Source organism: Tiliqua scincoides, chromosome 2, assembly GCF_035046505.1.
Source record: "Tiliqua scincoides isolate rTilSci1 chromosome 2, rTilSci1.hap2, whole genome shotgun sequence".
Taxonomy (NCBI): Eukaryota; Metazoa; Chordata; class Lepidosauria; order Squamata; family Scincidae; genus Tiliqua; species Tiliqua scincoides.
Genome location: NC_089822.1, coordinates 25,110,268 through 25,134,206, shown reverse-complemented (window position 1 = coordinate 25,134,206; position 23,939 = coordinate 25,110,268). Strand labels below are relative to the sequence as shown.

Here is a 23,939-nt window from a genome sequence, read left to right as displayed (position 1 = left end):
GCCACATAAAGCTGTTTTCACATAGCACCCAGGCACAATACTCTTATTTCTGCCCCTGACCTCAATGTCTGCAAAAACACTTTTAACACTAACCTTTCAAAATAGAGTTCCACAAACCATTTAACACCACTTTCTGAATGCGCTTGTTAGTCAAATTAAGCCAATTGTAGTTTTAATTAGGTACAACATCAGAGGTATGGCTTCATCCTATCCTTAAGATAAACTGGCATATCACCATGTACACCAGTGCAATGAAGGTCCTATCCGCCTACTGGCAGATGCACCCCAGTCACAACCTAATGCCACTACAAAAGGCACTGGTGTGACTTGGATGCTGGCATAACTCCACTGATGAAGAAGCCAAAATGGGGAGGAGGTTGAGTTGGGACACGGCAGGGATAAGGAGGCGTCAACGTATGCCATATCCAGCCTAACCCCCCTTCAGATATGTTCCCAATGCTGGAAAAACGCTATACCAGTGACAGCTGGTGTACATAGGAGTAAACCTATTGGGAACAACAGAAGTTGCACATTCCCCCAATCTCAGCAGTGCCCATGTTCCTATGATAGAACACAGGCTAGAGGGTGCAGCCAAGAATAGCACACCAACCCTAGTATATCAACCCCTGCCAGAGAGATGTGCTATACCTCTTTGGTTTCTTCAAAAGAGAATTTTGGCAATGAGAATCAAAGTAAAAGGGCACTTGGCACACAAACAACCTCTTGTCTGTCACAACACATATAGCAAGGTATTCTGCTCCAGGAGAACTCCATGCAAACATCTAAGTGGAACCTCTGCCTCATGACCCCAAAAGTGGAACAAGGACAAATACACTCCAAACAGGTAAGCAAATGGGGGTAGGGAATCACACACAGACACATATACATAGCATCAGTGGGGGTTCCATACAAGTTAATTCCATTCCTGGAACCCCCACAGATGCCATAATCTACAGATAAACAAATCTATGGATCAGGGCATGCCAGACCTCCATACACGACCAGAAGGTCCTCCAGCCACATCTGGAGGTGTTCCGAGGACTCCGGAAGACCTCAGAAATGCACTTCCGTTTTTTGGGCGGGGGGCCAGAAGTGCCTTCCTAAGTCCTTCTGGAGACCTCAGAACACTCCAGTATGCGACCAGAAGGTGCTTCCAGTTGCATCAGGAGGGTATAAGTCGGCCCTCAGTGGACTTGTGTTGAGTCCCATCCATGGACGCAAAGGCAGGATCTGTATGCTGGATCACTATCCCATGTCTTTAAAGGTAAAGGGTTTTCCTGCAGAGCCGTGTTTGACTCTAGGGGGCGGTGCTCATCTCCATCTCTAAGCTGAGGGAACCACCGTTGTCCAAAGACATCTTCCGTGGTCATGCAGCCAGCATGACTAAATGCTGAAGCACATGGAACACTATTACCTTCCCACTTAGGTGGGAATTTATCTACTTGCATTTACATGCTTTCAAACTGCTATGTTGGAAGGAGCTGAGGCAAGTAATAGGAGCTCAACCTGCTCTGCAGCACCAGGGATTCAAACTCCTGGGCTGCCAATGTTCCAGCTGACAGTCTAGCATCTTTAACCACTCAGCCACCGTGCCTCTTCTCATCCCCTTAGACCCCCCCCTGCCCCCGTTATGACCTTGAGGGTTATTGCATGTCTCTGCTATCAACTGTATTGCCTAATCATCCCTTCCTTTTGACACACCTAAGACCAGAGAGAGACTGCTCCCTTCTGGTGAATGTCAAGGGCTAGCGCTGTCAACAATGGGGAAGGATAGATGTGGTGGTTGGCTCTTTGGATACCATTCCATGGATGGCAGGCTGCATCGATGTTCCCATGGATGATGTTGGCATTACTGAGAAGGGCTGTGCCAATGTGGCGTTGTCTGGATGGACTCAGGATATAGCGGGTGTTGCACTGACATTAGCATGCCACTGGCACAGGGTCTGAATGGGATTGGACTGTTCGTTAGTCATTTACCTCAACTGTAGGTGGATCTTTTCTTCTTTTTCTAATCCAAGCTGCGAAAAAACAAAAACAAAAAGAGGTATTGTTACTATTTTGAAAGGGGCATATATATTGTTCTAACACTTTCACATAATTATACTAATAAGACCGTACAGTTCCTGAAGACCAATCAGAACAGCATAAAGTAGCAACCATGACGGAACGCGAGAGAATGAGGCATGGCACAAAGACAGAGCGTTCACTCTCCACACACCCCTGGAGTTTCCACATTCTAAGCCTTTACTCAACACTATTTTGGAAGGTCTACAAACTTACTTTTGAAGTATTAAGACTGAAACTCCCAGAATGCCAAATTATTTGCAAATTTTGGGGGAAAGGGTTTCGGGAGAAATTTTGCCTTCTACACAGTGAAGCAGGGACAATATTCCTGGTGGACTAGATCTTAAGCTCAACAGAGAGAAGAGTTTCTTTGCTTTCCCAGGAATTATACTACTGGCATAGTGTCATCTTTTATCATAGCTAATATTGATGTCACAGTGTGTCAGTGTATGTATTAGCGTCCACAAGGTCCCGGAGTTATGAACAGCCCTGTTATAGATGCATGCCTCATCTATTGTGGTTCATCCATTGTGGTGGTTTTACTCAGGTGAGCGCTGGGCCGGCAAGAGTGAACTGTTTCAATTTACATTTGTTCTACTGCTGAACCAACTATCAGAATGGAACCAGTAGGTATCTTGGAGACTTCTGGCCCAATTCTATTCCCCACTTGTGCTGACAGAGCACATGCTCTGCAGGCACAGGCTGTCACAAACGAGCCAACCACACGCAAACATTGCAACCACACGCTAGTAAGGAGCACTGGTGGGAAGGCCAGCGTCATCCCACTGGCACCAGTGCAGGGAGTTGTGCATGCTCGAGCAGGTAGGCCAGCGAGGGAGGGGTGTAACTGGACAGGATGGGTGGATCGGGTTGGGGGAAGGTAGCAGCGCATGCTATGACCTATCCCCCTTCCTGGGCCTGATCTGCCAATATGGGGCAACAAGGATTTGCAAGGGCTATTTAGCTGGCACAGATCTAAGTTGCCTCATTGTGGTTGCTGAGGTTTACCCGGGGGGGGGGGGTAAGGGGATGGATGTCCCTCCCGTACCTTGCAGTGACCTCCAGCATGCAAAATTTCCATGCAGGATGCAGCACAAGCCGTGTTAGTATTATTATTATTATTAACAACAGTATTTATATACCGCTTTTCAACTAAAAGTTCACAAAGCGGTTTACAGAGAAAAAATCAAATAACTAAATGGCTACATTAGTAGATGTAGATTAGTAGATGTAGTACCGCTACATCTGTGTGTGTGTGTGTGGGGGGGGGGGGAAACTTGGATAGGATTAGGCTTTCAGTGTATCCACAATCAAACACTGGTAATATTTTTAGACAAATGTTTTAGACCAGGGGTCTCCAAACTTTTTGGCCAGAGGGCCACAAGAAATATCTGGCGAAGTGCTGAGGGCCAGAAAATTTTTTTAAATAAAATTTAAATAAATAAATAAGAGATGGAACTTAGATAAATGGATAAATGAATGAGTGGGCTCATTCACTTAGCCTCTCCGGCCCTCAGAACACCCTCCAGATGCAATCAGAGCACAGCTCTGGTCATGTTCAGTCAAGTGGTCCAGAGGCTTTCAGGGGACAAGAGGCTGGCCGCGGACCAGATAGAGGCTCCCTGCGGGCTGCATCTGGCCCCCAAGTCAGGGTTTGGGGACCCCTGTTTTAGACCATTCTTTCAAAGCACATTTCCCATTGTTATCCTACTCAATTTTTTATATTCTTCTTAAAATGCACCAACCAGAACTGAAAACAACATTATAGCTGGTGTGTAACCAAAGTAGAGTCCATCACCATAAGACGAGACAATTAAAATAAAATAGTCACACATATATTCTCACTTTCATACTAGTCACAACTTCAGAGACAAAGGCGCATAACATTAAAAAGGTGGCAGAGCAGCTTTTAAACTGATCCTGGGGGAAGGCCGACAGGAGCCGAGGGGCATCTGGTTCGGGACTCCTCATCCCTATGGGGATGAGGATGGGGAGGTTAGAGAACAAGACAAAGGCAGAGTAGGAGAAGAAATTGGGAAAGGTAGGGTGATGGGATGTGATAGACGGTTTGGCACAATGAGAGGATGCAGAGACAAAGGAGCGAATAAGCAGCACATCCTGGGGCATTCCGTGTATAAATGCTTTTATGCGAATGCCCGAAGTCTACGAGCAAAGGTGGGAGAACTGGAATGTCTGGTGATAAGGGAAAATATTGACATAGTGGGCATAACGGAAACCTGGTGGAATGCGGAGAATCAGTAGGATACCGCAATCCCGGGCTATAAACTCTACAGGAGGGACAGGCAGGGGCGTGTTGGAGGTGGGGTGGCCGTTTATGTTAAGGAAGGGATAGAATCCAGCAAAGTAGAGATTGAAGGTGGGTCCGACTCCACCGTAGAATCTCTGTGGGTTAAATTACCAGGCTTGTGCAGCGATGTAATACTGGGGGCGTGCTATCGTCCTCCAGACCAGAAATCCGATGGGGACCTTGAAATGAGGAAACAGATCAGGGAGGTGACAAGAAGGGACAGGGTTGTAATCATGGGGGACTTCAATTATCCTCATATTGACTGGGTCAATTTGTGTTCTGGTCACGATAAGGAAACCAGATTTCTTGACGTGCTAAATGACTGTGGCTTAGATCAGCTAGTCACGGAGCCCACCAGAGGACAGGTGACTCTGGATTTAATATTGTGCGGTACGCAGGACCTGGTTAGAGATGTAAACGTTACTGAGCCATTGGGGAACAGTGATCATGCTGTGATCCGTTTTGACGTGCACGTTGGGGGAAGAATACCAGGCAAATCTCTAACAAAAACCCGACGGGCGGACTTCCCTCAAATGAGGAGGCTGGTTAGAAGGAGGTTGAAAGGGAGGGTAAAAAGAGTCCAATCTCTCCAGAGTGCATGGAGGCTGCTTAAAACAACAGTAATAGAGGCCCAGCAGAGGTGTATACCGCAAAGAAAGAAGGGTTCCACTAAATCCAGGAGGGTGCCCACATGGCTAACCAGCAAAGTTAGAGAGGCTGTGAAGGGCAAGGAAGCTTCCTTCCGTAAATGGAAGTCTTGCCCTAATGAGGAGAATAAAAAGGAACATAAACTGTGGCAAAAGAAATGTAAGAAGGTGATACTGGAGGCCAAGCGAGACTATGAGGATCGCATGGCCAGCAACATTAAGGGGAATAATAAAAGCTTCTTCAAATATGTTAGAAGCAGGAAACCCGCCAGAGAAGCGGTTGGCCCTCTGGATGGTGAGGGAGGGAAAGGGGAGATAAAAGGAGACTTGGAGATGGCAGAGAAATTAAATGAGTTCTTTGCATCTGTCTTCACGGCAGAAGACCTCGAGCAGATACCGCTGCCCGAACGGCCCCTCCTGACCGAGGAGTTAAGTCAGATAGATGTTAAAAGAGAAGATGTTTCAGACCTCATTGATAAATTAAAGATCAATAAGTCACCGGGCCCTGATGGCATCCACCCAAGGGTTATTAAGGAATTGAAGAATGAAGTTGCAGATCTCTTGACTAAGGTATGCAACTTGTCCCTGAAAATGCCCATGGTGCCAGAAGATTGGAGGATAGCAAATGTCACGGCTATTTTTAAAAAGGGAAAGAGGGGGGACCCGGGAAACTATAGGCTGGTCAGCCTAACATCCATACCGGGTAAGATGGTGGAATGCCTCATCAAAGATAGGATCTCAAAACACATAGACGAACAGGCCTTGCTGAGGGAGAGTCAGCAAGGCTTCTGTAAGGGTAAGTCTTGCCTCACCAACCTTATAGAATTCTTTGAAAAGGTCAACAGGCATGTGGATGCGGGAGAACCCGTGGACATTATATATCTGGACTTTCAGAAGGCGTTTGACACGGTCCCTCACCAAAGGCTACTGAAAAAACTCCACAGTCAGGGAATTAGAGGACAGGTCCTCTTGTGGATTGAGAACTGGTTGGAGGCCAGGAAGCAGAGAGTGGGTGTCAATGGGCAATTTTCACAATGGAGAGAGGTGAAAAGTGGTGTGCCCCAAGGATCTGTCCTGGGACCGGTGCTTTTCAACCTCTTCATAAATGACCTGGAGACAGGGTTGAGCAGTGAAGTGGCTAAGTTTGCAGACGACACCAAACTTTTCAGAGTGGTAAAGACCAGAAGTGATTGTGAGGAGCTCCAGAAGGATCTCTCCAGACTGGCAGAATGGGCAGCAAAATGGCAGATGCGCTTCAATGTCAGTAAGTGTAAAGTCATGCACATTGGGGCAAAAAATCAAAACTTTAGATATAGGCTGATGGGTTCTGAGCTGTCTGTGACAGATCAGGAGAGAGATCTTGGGGTGGTGGTGGACAGGTCGATGAAAGTGTCGACCCAATGTGCGGCGGCAGTGAAGAAGGCCAATTCTATGCTTGGGATCATTAGGAAGGGTATTGAGAACAAAACGGCTAGTATTATAATGCCGTTGTACAAATCGATGGTAAGGCCACACCTGGACTATTGTGTCCAGTTCTGGTCGCCGCATCTCAAAAAAGACATAGTGGAAATGGAAAAGGTGCAAAAGAGAGCGACTAGGATGATTGCGGGGCTGGGGCACCTTCCTTATGAGGAAAGGCTACGGCGTTTGGGCCTCTTCAGCCTAGAAAAGAGACACTTGAGGGGGGACATGATTGAGACATACAAAATTATGCAGGGGATGGACAGAGTGGATAGGGAGATGCTCTTTACACTCTCACATAATACCAGAACCAGGGGACATCCACTAAAATTGAGTGTTGGGTGGGTTAGGACAGACAAAAGAAAATATTTCTTTACTCAGCGTGTGGTCGGTCTGTGGAACTCCTTGCCACAGGATGTGGTGCTGGCGTCTAGTCTAGACGCCTTTAAAAGGGGATTGGACAAGTTTCTGGAGGAAAAATCCATTACGGGGTACAAGCCATGATGTGTATGCGCAACCTCCTGATTTTAGAAATTGGTTATGTCAGAATGCCAGATGCAGGGGAGGGCACCAGGATGAGGTCTCTTGTTATCTGCTGTGCTCCCTGGGGCATTTGGTGGGCCGCTGTGAGATACAGGAAGCTGGACTAGATGGGCCTATGGCCTGATCCAGTGGGGCTGTTCTTATGTTCCTATGATGAACTTTTAACTGATGATCTCTCTAATATTTGTTCCCTCACATTCACACATACCCTTCATCCAACTTCAAGCCATCAACATTAGTTAACACATTTTCTGACTTTTCTCGTCCTTTCAAGAATGGCTCTTTATGACAGGAATTTGCAATATTATTTATTTTCCATTAGAGGCTGCCTCTACAGAGTTAAGCAGAGATGTTTACTACAAGAGGCTGCTTAATTCCTGCTATCTCAGTATTGTTCAGAAATATAGCCCCTTTGAACCTATAAAGTCTTTAACCCATCTTAATTATAGCTTGACATCTATTCCACCAATTATAGCTTGACATCTATTCCTCCACCAAATTTCCACTATATGTCTCAAACAATAAAATCTCCATTGCAGTTGAGAACAATTCCTGTTGGAGTGAAAGCAGGCAAAAATCTTTCTAATCATCAGCTGAATTGTTCTTTGCCCTTTAAATCTGCAAATGTATTCAATGCAATCTACTTCTGGAAAACCCCTTACAGGACTCCAGCCTAATAAAGCAAAACACTTTCATGCAGCTTCAGCCAAAACAGTTGCTACTTGGCACAGTACAAAAGGCAAAGAGAATGTATGTATACAGGGACAAAGTCCAATTTTGTAAGGTTCTTCTCAAAGCTTTTGAAAAGTCCACTGACTGACTGCAATTCAAATCATCTAATTACATAGTCATCATTAATTACATAAATTCGGTACAGTTCTATCTGCAGTCTGTGCCCATGATAACGCTACATTTGTCAGAGCGGAATTTAGCAAGATAAACTGGACATTTCATACCTTGAGACCCTGGCATTCTTTCATCAGCACTCATTTGCATTCTCATTAGTATGCATGAGATTTTCAGTGAACTTTAAGACTCCTACTGGCACATAACGCATTGTAATGAGCGTAAAAGTGAGCATGCAAATTAAAACTCCCATTAATCACTAAATGTTACTCATTTAAAAAATGAAAGAGAGCATGTGAGGGACTAGAATAGGCAGGCTGTAAAATGCAGCGTGAAGCACACAAACTCCTAAATCTCATAAACACTGAAAATGACTGATACCTTTTCATGAGGACCAATGACATGAGCAGGGGAGGTAAATGACACATTCTATCACCAGATACAGTCAGCGACCATTTGGAATTGAAATGATAGAAATGTTATCTGCAGCCTGCATCCACAAAATAATGCCCTGACAATCACCCTGCTTTTGTTTCTGAAAAGGAACAAGAGCAAGTAGCAGACCAAGCAAAAATGTTTGCCTACATGTTACTCATCTTATGGGGAATTCTATTATGCATTATTTTAAACATATCTTAACATATCTCTGGGGTGGTGTTTGGTTTGGACATGAGATGCTCACATTCAAACCCAATCTGCCACATCATACCATGGGTTCCTGGAGAAATCACACATTCTCATTTGAACCTTATCTCATGGGTTTGTTACTCTTAAAAAAAAAGCATTAAGAAGAGCGAAAAATATGTTACCTGTCTTTGACTCTTAGATGATAGAAAAAAGCCCTGCATAATCAAAAGAGCCCCAAAATTCACAGCAGGAAACATACTCAACAGTGGTAAAAAAAGGTATAAATTAAAAATAATTAACTAACTTAAAGGTCTTATATTGTCTCCATAAAAATTCTCACTTGAGAAAATTCACAATAAAAAATGCATTCTCAGTTCATATGAACAGTTACATTAGAAAAAAGGGGAGGGGGAAAAGATGATATTTTATTTGGCATGCTAGTTTTGATCAAATAGGTTATAGGAAACTGGAGAAGACGCAGGACACAAGGAAACCTGTTATATAAATTTTATTATTGCTACAACTCTCTTCTGTTACAGAAATGGTCCTAGATGACAAAGGAATAGAATGTGGTTCATGGTTTCCATGCTACAGCTTCTACCTCCCAAAATGAACATTTCAGCAGTTAAAACGTTAACTGAAAAATCCAGTTAATGTTGTTCTTTGAATTTAAGCACCTGCATTTTTCTCAGCTCTGTCTGTCATAAACAAGAATACACTGCACACCTCCTTTGCCCAAATAATAGATGAGGAAACAAAGCAGTCTGAACATTTTCTTCCCTGAAAAGAACTGTGTTTAAAGCAAGAAAGAGACTATTGCCTATTCATAATGCTTTTTATTTCTCCTCTTAACAAATCCTTCCAATTCGATTCGACTATAATCACAAAGAAAAAAATGTTATGGTAATTACAAGCATGAGCAAGTGTTGTGTTAAAAATGCAAATGCAGCTAATAAAAGTGTGTCTTACTACATATGGTTTATTTTATATCCTGGAAAGCCAAATAACTGTCTAGATCTGCAAATGCATCCTATCTTTCTGGAAGCCATTTGAGAGGTTTTAGCACTTGTGCCTTATTGTTTGTGGTCACTATAGATGCACTGAACTAGGTAAATACAGTCAATATGGGTGAAACTATGCATTATGCTGGAGCTCTGTGACTTGAGTACACACTGTAATAGTCTTCTTGTAAAAGCAGTCATGGGAGGAGAAAGAACATAATGCTTACCTGTAACCATAGTTCAGCCATTTTCAACCACTGTGCCATGGCACACTGGTGTGCCACGGATAAATTGCAGGTGTGCAGTAGAAGTTGGGGGGGGAGAATCATTTGTTAGTAGGGCCACTGGGGGATGCAAGCCCCTGCTGCCAGTATGGTGTGCCTTGTCAATTGTCAAAAAACCGATGGTGTGCCTTGACAGTTTTAGTGCCTTGTCAGTGTGCCATGAAATGAAAAAGACTGAAAATTACTGCTATAGTTCTTTAATAGGTCATCTGTGCAGACACACAAAGGCACATTCTGGGCATAGCTGGAGCTGATCTTGGAAGCTTCCAGAGCTATGTCAAGTATTCTACCCTGAGATCAAATGGGAAAACCCCCATTTACAGCCATATGCTTCAAGTGCAAGCAGAACAATCAACCCTTCAGTTCCTTTGAGGATTGCCTGCTGGATTTAAATTGTCTCATTTGCACAGAAATGAGCCAACCCTGCAGAAGGGATGGTCATTGGTTGTGTGCCTGTACAGATAACCACTCAAACTAGCCTTGGGTTAGGTAAGAAATGTGTCCTACTCCTTCATGACCTTGGGCAGTCACATGTAGCAGAGACTACCCAGCTTCTCCCTTATCTGAAAAGAGGTACAAGTCAGTCAGGAGAAGTTGTTCTGGAAAGTAAATATAGAGAAGCAACTTGGACATCAGGATACAACTGAGTGTTGAACCTGCTGTATCCTGTCGACCTTGGCAACTAGCAGAAAGGGGAAACAGACATAGAACCTGATCCCTTCCCACAGAAGCTATCTATCTCAGCTGCACAGTTTGTAGAACTTGGTACTGAGACTGGTTGCAAACAGGTCCTGTGCAAGGCAACCTCAATCAACTGCAAATTCATCACCCTACAATTATGAATTGTAGATTGGAAAACCATGTTTGTCTTTCATTTGGAGCCAACTGTCTTATCTCCCACTCCACTCAGGGTGTCTGTCAAGTGGTTGCTTACTTTCGCTAGATCAGAGGTTTAGCGCCGGGACCCACTTTTTAGAATGAGAACCTGTCAGGACCCACTGGAAATGATGTAATGACCAGAAATGACATCATCAAGTTAGAAAATTTTTAACAATCCGATGGTGCTAACCTACCCACACTTACCCAGGAGTAAGTTCCATTTATTATCATTGTTAAAAGCATATAAAGAGTAGCCTGTTAATACAGATCTGTAACACTTACCCAATTCAGTCATATGTCATGGTAACATTAAATCTAACATAATAAAAATAAAATATTGAAATGAATGGGGACCCATCAGAAATCAACTCGCAACCCACCTAGTGGGTCCCGACCCACTGTTTGAGAAACACAGTGCTAGATGAATCACCACTGGGATAACGTGATGAAGAATGCACCAGCCAAATAGTGCATGCCAGGGAACAAACAGTTTTCAGTGCTGTGCCCCTTGTGATGGCCCCGCAGTAGATGGCTGTTGCACTATTTGTACTATATGATTCTTCAAAGATGATAAGAAGGATTTTAGTGCTTTGCAGATGGCCAGCAGCTCAAGGAAGCTGAAGGGGGCTTCTCTCTGTTGCAGTGATGAAGCACCATCTATTTCAAAGGAACCAGCATGAGCTTCCCCCTATTTATGTCAGTCACTGTTGAACTAGATTGTGCACCTGAACAGAAGTGCACAAGTTTGAAGAGAATGGGGGAGCCCAACACCATGGAGAATATAAGATTTGATTCTTGTTGGTATTCAGGCCCCAAGTGCATTGCCAACACAAATAGCTATTCATTCTAGAGTCTAGACCAGGGGTCTCCAAACTTTTTGGCCAGAGGGCCGCATCAAATACCTGGCATGGTGTTGAGGGTGGAAAAAAATTTAAATATAAAATTTATATAAGTAAATTAGAGATAGAACTTAGATGAGTGAATAAATGGGCTTATTCATTCAACCTCTCTGGCCCTCAGAACACCCTCCAGACACAGCCAGAGCATAGTTCCTGTCACATTCGGCCAAGTGGGCTAGAGGCTTTCAGGGGACAAGAGGCTGGCCGTGGGCCAGATAGAGGCTTGCCGCGGGCCGCATCTGGCCCCTGGGCCGGGGTTTGGAGACCTCTGGTCTAAACCATCTTTCTACATGCATCATGCATAGATGTGTCAAGAAGGCAAGTCCATGACTCATACCCTGTGACCTAAAAGTCACTGGATGCAATGTGCAGGATAGCATGGTAATTTTTGAAATTCCATGATGAGAAATAGTACAATACACCCCTCCCTGATTCCTGGAGACTGGCACAACAGTGTGCAATATCCAACAAGGCTCCTACAAACTGGATCTGCTGAGTAGATTCAAAGTGAGATGACTTCTTGTGGTTGATGTATAAACTCAAAGACGTTAACAGGGTCAGACTGAAACCTTGGTGCGTTAGGAATTGCTGTTAGGATTCAGCAACTGAATTGTCCAGATATGGGAAAACCATTACCTCTCTACACTAAAAGAAAGTGTTAGCACCAGCCAAATACACTGCAAGGACCCTTGGTGCTGTGGAGATGCCACAAGGCATCCTAGTGTCTACAAAAGTCTTTGGATGCTGTCTGAACAGAGAAGAGGGAATGGTGGCATTGGTAACATTCAGAGATGTTATAGCTGGACCACTGTTGGCTTATGGACATCGACAGATGGTGTTTCGCAATACAGTGCTGTGGACATTGGGAGTAGGTGAGGCACGCAAGAAAGGTGCAAGCTGAGGTTAAAAGCCTGGTTTGGGGATGAGAGGTATGAAAGGACAAAAGCAAGCAAATATCACAATGCTGCTTCAGTGAAAAGGAACTGAGCTATCAGGATTTCTAGCTGTGCTTGAGGCATGAAAGCCATGCACAAAGATTTCCCCATTCAAGCTTTTCCCCATTCTTCTTTTTCTCAAGAAGAACTGAGAATTCCAAATAAGAATTCCAATGCAAAGCTCCAATGCAATCTGTAATTTAGTCCTGTGTCAAGATCCCCTTTTCAGTCTCAAGTGCTTCCACAGTTGATTAGCAGTCATGCATTTTTGTCCTACTTTTACGCAGTCCAGTTGTGTCCAATTTACAGTCAATTAAAAAAATGTTTTCCCTCTGAAAAAGCCAATAGTTCCAAATTTATTTATTTTATTAATAATAAATTAATTTGGGAGGTCTAGAGAGATGGTGGGTCAAAATGTACCAGATTCCTGAATGAGCCTTCTTGGTCCACTTCCAGCAGCCACAATGAATATTAGGATGGGTAATTGGGAAAGTTATTCAGGACAAGCAAAAAGGATAGGCTTCAAGAAGAGACAAAACTCTACTATCTTAAAGAAGTTGGCCTTAACATGATCTATTGCATACTTCTACCTCTAAATTTAAAAGAATTACAAGTCATCTAACATTACCTTCCCATTCTGCTGGAATGTCCCCCACTTCATACTCATATTCCTTTATATCTACTGCTTCCATAAATCTTCTCTCTGCAATGATCTGTCCTATTTCAAAAGAAAAAAACAGATGATTAAAGATAAATCCACATGCAATTCATAAACAAAGATTAAGATTTCATTTTTTTTCAGTGGTACACAGATAATTTTGACTATGTTAAAGCCTCAGAGAAGTCATACTATATTCCTTTTTTCTCATCATTGAGGATCAAATGAGAGGCAACAGTGCAACTCTCAATTGAACAGACCTGTTTCTGTATGTTACAGCCTCCAGCCACAGTTTAGCTCCCTGCATTCTACCTTCAACCACCAACATATTTCTCTTCACAATCAACTTGCTATACTGGACATACCCTTGGGACAGAGAAACTTTGGTCATGCACATCAAATGAAATTCCTTTGCCATTCACATGCACTGCTCTTTAGGTCAGAAGCTCTAAAAAGATCTATTTGTATGACATTGGGTTTTGCTCATAATCCAAGTAAGCAAAACTATAGAATGCAAGGAACTGGCCTTCAGTTCCTTCAGTTGCATTCAAAGCCAAAGTCTAGTTGGCTTTGTGACATGGGTCATGGATTTTGTTACCCTTCCCCTGAAAAGAATCAGCTTGGATTACTTGGAATTAATGTTCTTCATCAACTTTTCTAAAGTACACCAGCTCTTTACTAGTCACTGTGGACTGGATTACAGTCCATTTCAGTGCATAGGGGCAGGGGACCCAGTGGCCTTCTGGGAAGGGTCAAAAGTGAATTCTACACAACAGAGAAGTCCCAACTGCAAGTCATTGCCAATCACATGTCTAAACACATCTAAGAAAGCCTTACTGAGTGGACAGATTCATACAGGGAGAAATGGACGTATTTAGGTTCCAAACCAAGAAGGACTTTATAGGTCATAACCAGAACTCTGAATTGCAAATTCACGCAGGCAGCTAGTGAAGATAATATAATAGGGTATGATATGATAATAACCCAGTCTCCAGTCAACAGCCTGGCAGTTACATTCTGTACCAAATGTAGTTTCTAGACAATCTTCACATGCAGTCCCAAGCAGAGTGTGCTACAGTAATCCAATCTAGGTATCACTATATGTAAGAACAGTCATAATAAATGATCAGCCAACTGGTGCACCAGATCCAAAGAAGGATGCAATTGGCTCACTAGCCTAAACTGACTGAAAACACTCTGGGTCAGAGTTGTCACCGGCACACTCAGGTTCATAGTTGGGTCCAAAAGCACCCCAAACTTTGCTTGTAAGTTGTTTTGTGAACTTTTTCATTGAAAAGTGGCAAATAAATTAGTGGTAAATTAGTGTGATACTAATACCAATATACTAATAAATAAAAATAATACCCAGCCACAAATGATCTCCCCCGAAGCTGCACACAGAAGTTAAAAAACATGGAAATATAATGAAACCTGAGGGGCACTATAAACATAGGCCAAACAGGAGCCCTCCCAAAGTACCATCTTTTAGAATGGGGTGGCCAAACCACTGATTGTGAGCCAAATATGCTGGCTGAGCTTCTTTTTATAAAGCTCCTACAATTATAAAAGGTACATAATAAATTTTCAAGTTTTATAATTATTTACTGGGTAAAAACTGAGAGTCCACTGGATTAAACACAAGTTTAACATTCATGGTGAATAAATATGTTTAAGTATTTAAATGTTTCTTAAAATATTGTGGTTCTCAAACATCTGAAATTTATTGTATGTGACTCTTACATTAAGCAAGTTTGGGCACCCATTCTAGAACCTGTCCTTCAGGAAGGATCACGGTTGCCCAGATGGTACAGGAGGATGCCACAGTCAATGATATTAAAACCTGCAGAGAGATCTGGCGGAACTAAAAGGGAAGTTCACACCCACCAAGGCAACTAGGACTGTTTCTGTCCTAAACCCCAGCCTGAGGGTTTACTGAAAGGGACTAAGATAACACAGGCCAACACACATTTTGCTTCCTTAAACGTTACAGCAATTCCTGGGTATATTTGGGGTGCTGATTCCAAAAACAGCATCAGTTTTGCCCTATCACGTCTAGTTTTGGAGATATAGTATAGCCTCTTTAGTGAATGGTTCAAGTAGCTTCCTCATGAGGAAGCCTATACACCATGGCCATTGAACCATTCACTAATGAGGCTATATCTCCGAAACTAGATAGGGCAAAACGGATGCCTTTTTTGGAATCGGCACCCCAAATTCATATCAAACCACCATAAAGTTTGGGACATACTTTTCTGATCCTCAGTTTTGTAGGCCTGGGTAATCAGTTTCCTCCAGAAATCCCTGGAGCTGGGTCATTGCTACAAAAAATGGCAGGTAAACAGGTAACTATCCAACAGAGAAGGATCTAAAGAAGAGCTTGTTACACATTTAACTATTTTTCTTTAATCACCTATACACATCAATGGGTATGGATGAGATGATATTTGGATCCAGGTTATACTCCTCCTAACTATTTGCTAAGATGAACCGTATCAGTGTGCACATAGACTGCATTCATGTAGAGCATGAATAATTAGCACTCTGCTAACACAAATGCTGAACTTTGAACTGAGGTCCTAGAGCAGTGGTTCTCAAACTGTGGGTCGGGACCCACTTGGTGGGTCGCGATCCGATTTCTGGTGGGTCGTGAGAAGCTGGTGGCAGCCATCTTGGAAGATAGCAAAAGACCTATTTGGCGCCATTTTGGAAGTGGGCAAAGCCTTGGCGTTGCCATTTTAAGCTTCCCAGCATTGAGATGTAACTAAGAGCGGCTTGCACATGTGCACATAAAGCAGCTTGCCACTTTTCCCTAGAAAGCGTGCTGCTGCCTTCCAGCTGGACCTCCCTCTGCACTTGGAGGCTTCCCTCAGGAGGGCCAATCGCGGAGTGCAGGCTTGGATTGCAGGCAAAGAAGGACCAGGAGAGGCGTGGACGAGCCAGCCAGGCTTCTCCCAACCAACCTTTGTCAGCTTGGCTGCCTTGATGGGATGGGCTGCCTCGGGATTGCAAGACAGAGCAGCTCCCCCCCCCCCCCGCAGCTGGACTGGGCTGGAGAGTGTAGGCAGAAACCTGAACACAGGGCTTGGGTGAGTAGAGGCAGACCCGTGTGATCTCCCCTCTTGTGAGCCTGCCTTGAAAGCAGCATCGCCGCCGCCACCACCCCACTGCCGTTCTCTGCATCACAACCTCTCTCACTCTCTGAATTGCCTGGAAGGCACGATCCTTTTCTGCCCTGGCTAGCACGTCCTCTCTTTATATCTTTGCTGGGGTGAGGGGGGATCCCTGGTTGCCTGGCTGCCAAGAGAGCAGCTGGGAGTGGGGGGAGGAGGGAGGGCAAGCCTGGCATGTGGGGGGGGGGAGAAGCACCCAGGGAGAGTGCTGCTCCCCCAGCCACTTCTCAGATGTGCACCCTTCCCCTCTTCTTACTTCTCTCTTAGGCTGCAATTCTGTCTACTCTTACCTGGGAGTAAGCCCCATTGCCAATAATGGGAGTCAATTCTGGGTAGACACGCTTAGGCTTGGGGGAGATGAGGGGAAGCGTCCCTGCTTATCTTCCTTCTGAAGATACTACTACTGTTTTTATTTCCTTTATTTACAAAAGCTCAAGTTACTTCTTGTATTGAGGTGCATGAGTAGGGTGCACTTGTTTCTGGCTACTGCTGTAGTATCAATATCCGCATCAATGTTTGTTAGTTTCAAGCGCAATACAAAAAGCAGCTTGAGATTTTGTAAATAAGGACAGAAACAAAAACAGTAGTAAATAAATACACAAATATTTTGTTCCAGATGTTTTATTTTTTGCTTGATAGCAATGGTAGTGAGGGCAAGGAGAACTGGAAGAAGCTTCTGAGCTGCAATACTATCTCTTGTCATTTACAGTTTGAGTTTCTAGACAAGAACTTCCTGCTTGATGACATCACTTCCAGCTCTGATATCACAGTGATGTCACTTCCTGTTTGATGATGTCATTTCTGGCAATGACATCACTTCCAGGTTGCTGACATCACTTCTGGTAGGTCCCAGACAGATTGTCATTCTCAGAAGTGGGTCCTGGGCTAAAAAGGGTGAGAACCACTATCCTAGAGGACTCCAATACCATAGTCATGGAGCTTCCAGTACCTCTTCAGATACCACCTCAGTCAGAGAGATTGTTGAGCAGCTGGGTGAACAATTCACCAGTAGAATCCCTATCTTATCTCGGCTCTCCAGCTTGTTTAATTTATCCTGACAGAATTCCTCTGAGCAACACTGGCAGGTACAACTTAACCAAGATGAAACTAGCAAGCTTCACAGTTCACAACAGGATTTTAACTCAGATTCTTTCACATAACAACCCAAAGTCATTCCATTGCAATATCGTGAGAATGCTAAATAAAGTCCTTTAAGAACTAATAGTCACAGACACATCTAATTAAAGAAAAAAAGCACTAGAGATGCCCATTTTCTTTCTTCTGTCCTGCAATCTTTATTTAAACTTTTCCCCTTCAAAAATGCAAAATGTAGATCCAGTTGACAGATCCAAATTGTTACTAGTCGACAGAAATTGAACAAATTCAACATGAAGATGACAGGTGCATTACAACATCTTAATTATTTACAGAAGGCAGATTATATTTCATGGAAATGGAAATGGGTATAAAGAAAATAATGTTTTCCCCAAAAAGTGAGGAATAATTTTGATTTGAAACTTATAATTAAGATGTGTTTCACTGTAACAATTCAACTTTCAAATTACAACTGTAGGAAATAATTAGCTGGGTGAATGATACACTGAATTGTTTGCATAGAGACATGATAGATCAATGCAAATATATCATGCCGTCTTACTCCAGTCTTCTGCCAATAAGGTTAAAGCGAAACTATCACATCACACTGAATTCTGTCTTAATCATGATTTGCTAACTAGCTGATCATCAAATCCTTATTTAGAGGGAACACTATTAACCACAGTTAAAGTCTGTAGTGGAAAGGGCAATTCACACAAGACAGAAATGGAGGGGGCATAAGCGATTCCACAACCCATTCCCATGTCTGCACCAACACCTTATATCAGTGGTTCACAAACGTCACCCCTGCAGCCTCTTCTTCCCAGCTCAGCCAGAGGCCACCATCTTGGATCTTGTGAAATCTCATGAGATCCAAGGTGTTGACATTCAAATTTTGGGAGATTTTGCGAGAGCTAAGAAAGTGGCACCCAGGAGAACAGGTAGGATGGGCCACTGGGGACATCCTGTGCTGCGCCCCCTCCACTTCTCTTCCCCCCCCCACATGTGTCCTACTGAAATGAAGAAGAATTTTGCAACTCTTTTTTAACTGAAGTAACATCAAGTCACATTAATGGCTTTTTCAAAACCAGAACCAGGGAATGCAAGTGAAGTCTTACCAAAATGACTCATAGAATCATCTGTAATTCAGGCTATGTGGGAGAAAAAACATCTAGACAAGCAGCAAGGAAGATAGTTACCAAACACTTAGAGATCGAAGGTCAAGTCATACATTATGTTCAAAGTGCACTATTTTTTTCCTGGTTTTTTTTTAAAGTAGTGGCAGGGGGTGGAACCAAATCAATGTGGCTAAAGAAGGGAGCGGGTTTTAAAATTTTGCCCTGCTGTTGTTTTGATCAGGAGCGTGCTCCTCCACCTCGTGTGCTAACTTACAATAAGAAAAAAGTTTCCATTCACTTGTGTGTGTACATGTGTGTAAATATTTGCACACAATGTTCAAAACACAAGCAATGCTATTTAATAAAAACAACAGGAAGCAAGACACACATTACATATAGCATGCCATTTGACGTAAAGGAGTAAAAGTACAAAAACCTTTTTTTTAAAAAAAAGCAGTGGTAGAAAGGAGCAGAGCCAGAACAGGTAGAACGGCAAAGAATTGGGCAGGGTTATATGTTGGCAACCTTCAGTCTCGAAAGACTATGGTATCGTGCTCTGAATGGTGGTTCTGGAACAGCGTCTAGTGTGGCTGTAAAGGCCAATTCGGGAGTGACAATCCCTTCCACACCAGGAGCAAGTGCAGTCTGTTCCTGCAGATATCAAGCCTAGAATGGGAAAGAAAAAAAAACAGTGGTAGAAAGGAGCAGAGCCAGAACAGGTAGAATGGCAAAGAATTGGGCAGGGTAGGGAAGCAGATATCAAGCCTAGAATTAAGGCCCTGACTGGAAGAACAGACCAGGACAAAATGCTGGTACCTAAATCCAAGGCCAGGAGGTAGCAGGCAAGACTCAAGAAACAATAAATGGAATCTTATACAACTGGACAATGGTTCAGGTGTAGTTCATGTGGACAACGGTTCATAAAAGTGGTGGTCTGTTAAAAGTAGCTATGTGTGAGTAGGCAAATGAGATTGTAATATATCGTTCATCATTCATTAACAGTATTTATATACCGCTTTTAAACTAAAAGTTCACAAAGTGGTTTACAGAGAAAAATCAAATAACTAAATGGCTCCCTGTCCCAATAGGGCTCACAATCTAAAAAGATGCAAAACACCAGCAGGCAGCCACTAGAAAAGACACTGCTGGGGGTGAGGAGGACCAGTTACTCCCCTCCTGCTAAATAAAAGAGGAGCACCCACTTGAAAAAGTGCCTCTTACCCAGTTAGCAAGGTAATACATATCAATATATCAGAACCGGAGCTAAGTCATACGGCTGGGCAATTTCTAAGTAAACAACTGTTCTCAAAGCTGGCTGAGAATACCCTGAAAGACAAAACAGTTACTTCACAACCCTGCTAACACAGAAACAGTGTACTAGAAATAGAGCGTGTTATATTTTAGCTATCTAGGCATATTTGTGCATCTATCTCTCATGGACAGTGGAACTTCTGTAGTTTCCTCATTTTGTAGCAATATTCTCTATCGTAAAAAGCAGGAAGCATTTAATGCTGTGGGATACTGGAAAGCACTCTAGAGAGCTCAAACCGAAAGCCCTCCTGGGAAGTGATGTTCTTTGAAACTCATTTTGGTTCTCATCCATTATGAAAACTGTCCTCTGCTCAACATACCATTGCAAACCACATGAACTGCAGTATAACAGCACAGCTGAACATAATAATTCATAATTTAGAGGGTGTAATTTTTATAAATAATATCATGCTGCTGCCGGCCATTCCATTTTTCAAAGATTGTCACTTTACTCTTAACAACTAATGTTCACCCCAATGTGTGAGTTTTAAAAGTTGATCAAGAGTTTCAAGTTTCCTCACAGACACAATAAGCAGTTTAATGCGTACCAGAAACACATTATGGAAACCTTCAAAGCTATAATGCCATGTTAAACTATTCTAGAAATACAGGTGGTGTCTCGGTATTTGCAGAGGATCTATTCCTGGACCCCCCCCCCCCCCACTGGTACAAAAATCTGCAGATAATCAAATCTGTGGATTGCGGCACCTATCCTCCTATTGTAACTGGACTGGGTTCCAGTTGTATTCGGAGGCCCTTCTGAGATCCAGGAGGCCACAGATGAGGCCTAAAATTGGCATGTCTGGGTTTTGGTTGAAAACCAGAAGTGCCGATTTTTGGTCTTCCAAGACCCCAGAAAGCCTCCTGAAGGTCGGGGAGGCCATGGGCAGTCTCTCCAGCCCTCAGAAGGGTGTCCGAATGTGACTGGAGCACAGCTCCAGCAGCACTAGGAGGACAACAGGTGGGGCAAATCCATGGGTTTTGGACTCACAGAGGTAAAACCTCAGGTCCCGAATTCATGGATAAAGAGGCACCACCTGTACTGGTATTTCAAAATCTTGCACAATATGTTCCTTGGAATTTTCCTACTCCATGATTCCCTCATCTTACCTTCCTGTTCAATAACCTGTATGAGGTTACCAGGCAAGATGTAGCCCAGCTCCCCATCTCTTTAATCCAAACCAGATCCTAAAGTTTTGATGCTTATTCAGCATCTCTTAGTACTCTCACTAAGCAGCATGGGACTCTCTTCTCAATGGTCCCAGCTCACATTGCTATGCTGTGGTGCAAGAATGAAAAAGAGAGAAATACTACAGTTCCCTGAATGAAACTGATCTCACTGGTTTTTCCTGGACATCTTGCTCTCTCTCCAATGGTGGGCTGCTAATCAAATGAGAAGGACTCACACAATTGCTGCTGACAATGTTGTAGAGTTTCCTGAAGACATGGATGTCTTGTTCAGTGATGAACTCAAAGAGGTCAGGCATTGCTTATTTAGCAGAACTATTTGCAAAGTTCAATGAAATGAATTGGTAGTTGCAAGGAAATTATCAATCATATTGAAGTCAAATCTGCTGTCTACATTTATTTCAAACTCATGTTCAAGCACAATATAGGCTATTGCAAGCTATACCAATTTCCAAGCCTGTCTGAGCTGCAAAAGAAAGGTGGGATAAAAGATGATTATCTGCAAGATTTTTGTGACCATATGATATGCGGAATGAAGATATGTCTGAATAATTTGAAGATCTGCTTTCAATAGAAATTCCAGATTGGGTGATAAATCCATTTTCAAATACTGAGGAAGTTGGGATAGTGGAAGAGGAACTAATTAAGTGACAAAACAACACTGAGCTGAAGCCAGAGTTTAAGAAATCATACCAAGAGTTTTGGTTACAGAATGAAGTTTCTGATCACTATCCTGGACTATGGGTAATGGTCCAAAAGCTCTTTGCTGCATATCCAATAAAGTATTTGGTGGAATATGGTTTTAGTGTGATTATTCAACTTCTCTCCAAGCAAAGAAATAAACTCCTAATTACTAAACATGCTGATTTAAGACTCCTGCTAAGTGACTTTAAACCTTACATTGGGAAACCAATATAATCTCACCAAGCCCATCCATCACATTAACATTCTACTGAACAGCAAAATAGTTACTAAATTTGATAGCTAAGATTTTTGCTAAATAACTCTAAGACTTTGAAAAGCTGGTATCACTGGATCAAGTTAATCAATTTTGTTGATTAAATTAAATTAAAACACTTTAATTGGATTTTGAATAAATGTGTAATGAATTGTTACTTTGAATTTTATTGTTATTATCTTCTTTATCGGGTAATGCAAACCACTGTTCTGAATAATGCTTTTTTATCGGATAAGGGGTAGGGGGCACAGGGCATGTGTTTATGGAAGCAAGGCAGCTGTGGCCCCCTGTCATGAATATGTACATGTTAGGCCTAGGTTGGCAGTAGAAGCCTGAACCAAACTAAGTCAGTAACGGAGAAGTGGTTAGCAGTTCCTAGCTGCAAGAATGTGAGTAAACAAATAAAAATGGTTGTCTCTCCTTTGCTGGCCAGAAAGGACAGACAACAAGAATTGCAACCCATTGGAATGTTTAACACCTCAGTAGACTGAGAGGTGCCTGACCAAGCGGAATGGAATGCAGTTATGGATCTCCAGTTTGGCGGGGGGGGGGGGGGGCTAAGAACTAGGAGGGCTAGCAACCAGGCCAACTTTAAGAAGGTTCTGTCCTCAAAAGTTTCTGATTGGACAGTCTAAATAAGTATGAAGTCACCTCAGCACTATTAGCAGAAGAAGTATAATAATGAGTGCCCCTAGGGGTGTGTGGGGGTCCTTCTTGAACAGAGTTTTTGGGTGCAACATCCTGCACGCTGTGAGCTCCATTGTCTACCATGGGCACCTGGCCTCATACGTAGCCTTGGGGCTAAAGGATCTACAAGAGTAACTGATCCAGGTGAGAGATAGGGATTAGTAGAGATAGCCAGCTAGCTTTATTATTTTATTGCTGATATATTTCCTAGATGTTTATGCCTCTAGCATTTGCTGCCTTACTGTAACTTTATGTAACCTTATGTACTTAATAAACTAAAATCTCTTTTACTAAATTGTTTCATTGCCTGTTGGGGACAAAGGTTCAAAATCCTGCCTAACCATTTAGCAAGTTACCAAGTGCTCATTGAGGTCTAGTAACTTGAGGACTGAAGCTTTAATTGGAGAAAGAGCTCAGTGCCTGCAAGGGATAGAGTTAAGCCTAGAGGCTCTCAGTGTACCTGGACGGACGCACTGGCACATACAGGGTGGTGGGTGTACTACTGGACAGGGGGGCCTTGAGGGCCTTAGGGTTCGAGAACCAAGAACTCTGGGCACCCCAAACCCCCCTAAGTTTACGACTTTCCCCAAAAGTTTGGGAACCACTGCTGTAGACTAAACTAAGGATCAACATCTAGGAACTTAAAGATGAAATAGTGACTAAGACACTTTCCACTAATTCACCCACCCACCCCCCAAGGTTCACCCATAACTTGAAAGCTAGACTACTGTAATACACTTCATAGTTGCCCATGAAAACTTCTCAAAATAAAAATGCTTGTACATCTCCTTTCAAGTGTCCCTTACACCAGTGGTTCCCAAACTGTGAGCTGTGGCTCCCCAGGGAGCTGCCGAAAGCAGTCATGGGAGCCGCTGAATCGTCCCTTGAAGCCCCCTCCCCTTTTCTCAAAGCCAGTATTCTCAGAGGAAGGTGGAGATCTAGGCACTCTTCTTCTTGGCTCTTGCCAAGAAGAATGGGTCACTAGAATACTAGTCACCAATACCAGAATGGGTCACATACTAGTACAGCAAGCAAACACACCTAGCTCCCTTCAACCCAATTATTTTCAGGGAGAAAAACTGAAGTGCAACCAAAGCCGAGCTTACCCCCCCCCCCCAAAAAAAGTGATGTAATGGGAAGCCAGTAGGTCAAGGGAACCACGGATCAAAAGCGTTTGGGAAGCATTGCATTACACCATTGCATCTAGATCTGCATTGACTTCTTACCATCAACCAGGGACAATTGAAGACCAATACAAAC

At 43.2% G+C, this 23,939-nt stretch overlaps 1 protein-coding gene across 1 annotated transcript in view; it reads right to left on the bottom strand.

Annotated features, from left to right (window-relative positions):
* The window catches only part of NDUFAF2 (NADH:ubiquinone oxidoreductase complex assembly factor 2), a 64,340-nt gene that overhangs the window by 14,351 nt on the left and 26,050 nt on the right, over positions 1–23,939 (bottom strand). Inside the window, exons 2-3 of the mRNA XM_066617353.1 lie at positions 13,123–13,212; positions 1,978–2,018 (exon numbers count right to left, since the gene is read on the bottom strand). Of these exons, the coding sequence (XP_066473450.1) occupies positions 1,978–2,018; positions 13,123–13,212 (131 nt within the window). The remainder of the gene's footprint in view (positions 1–1,977; positions 2,019–13,122; positions 13,213–23,939) is intronic.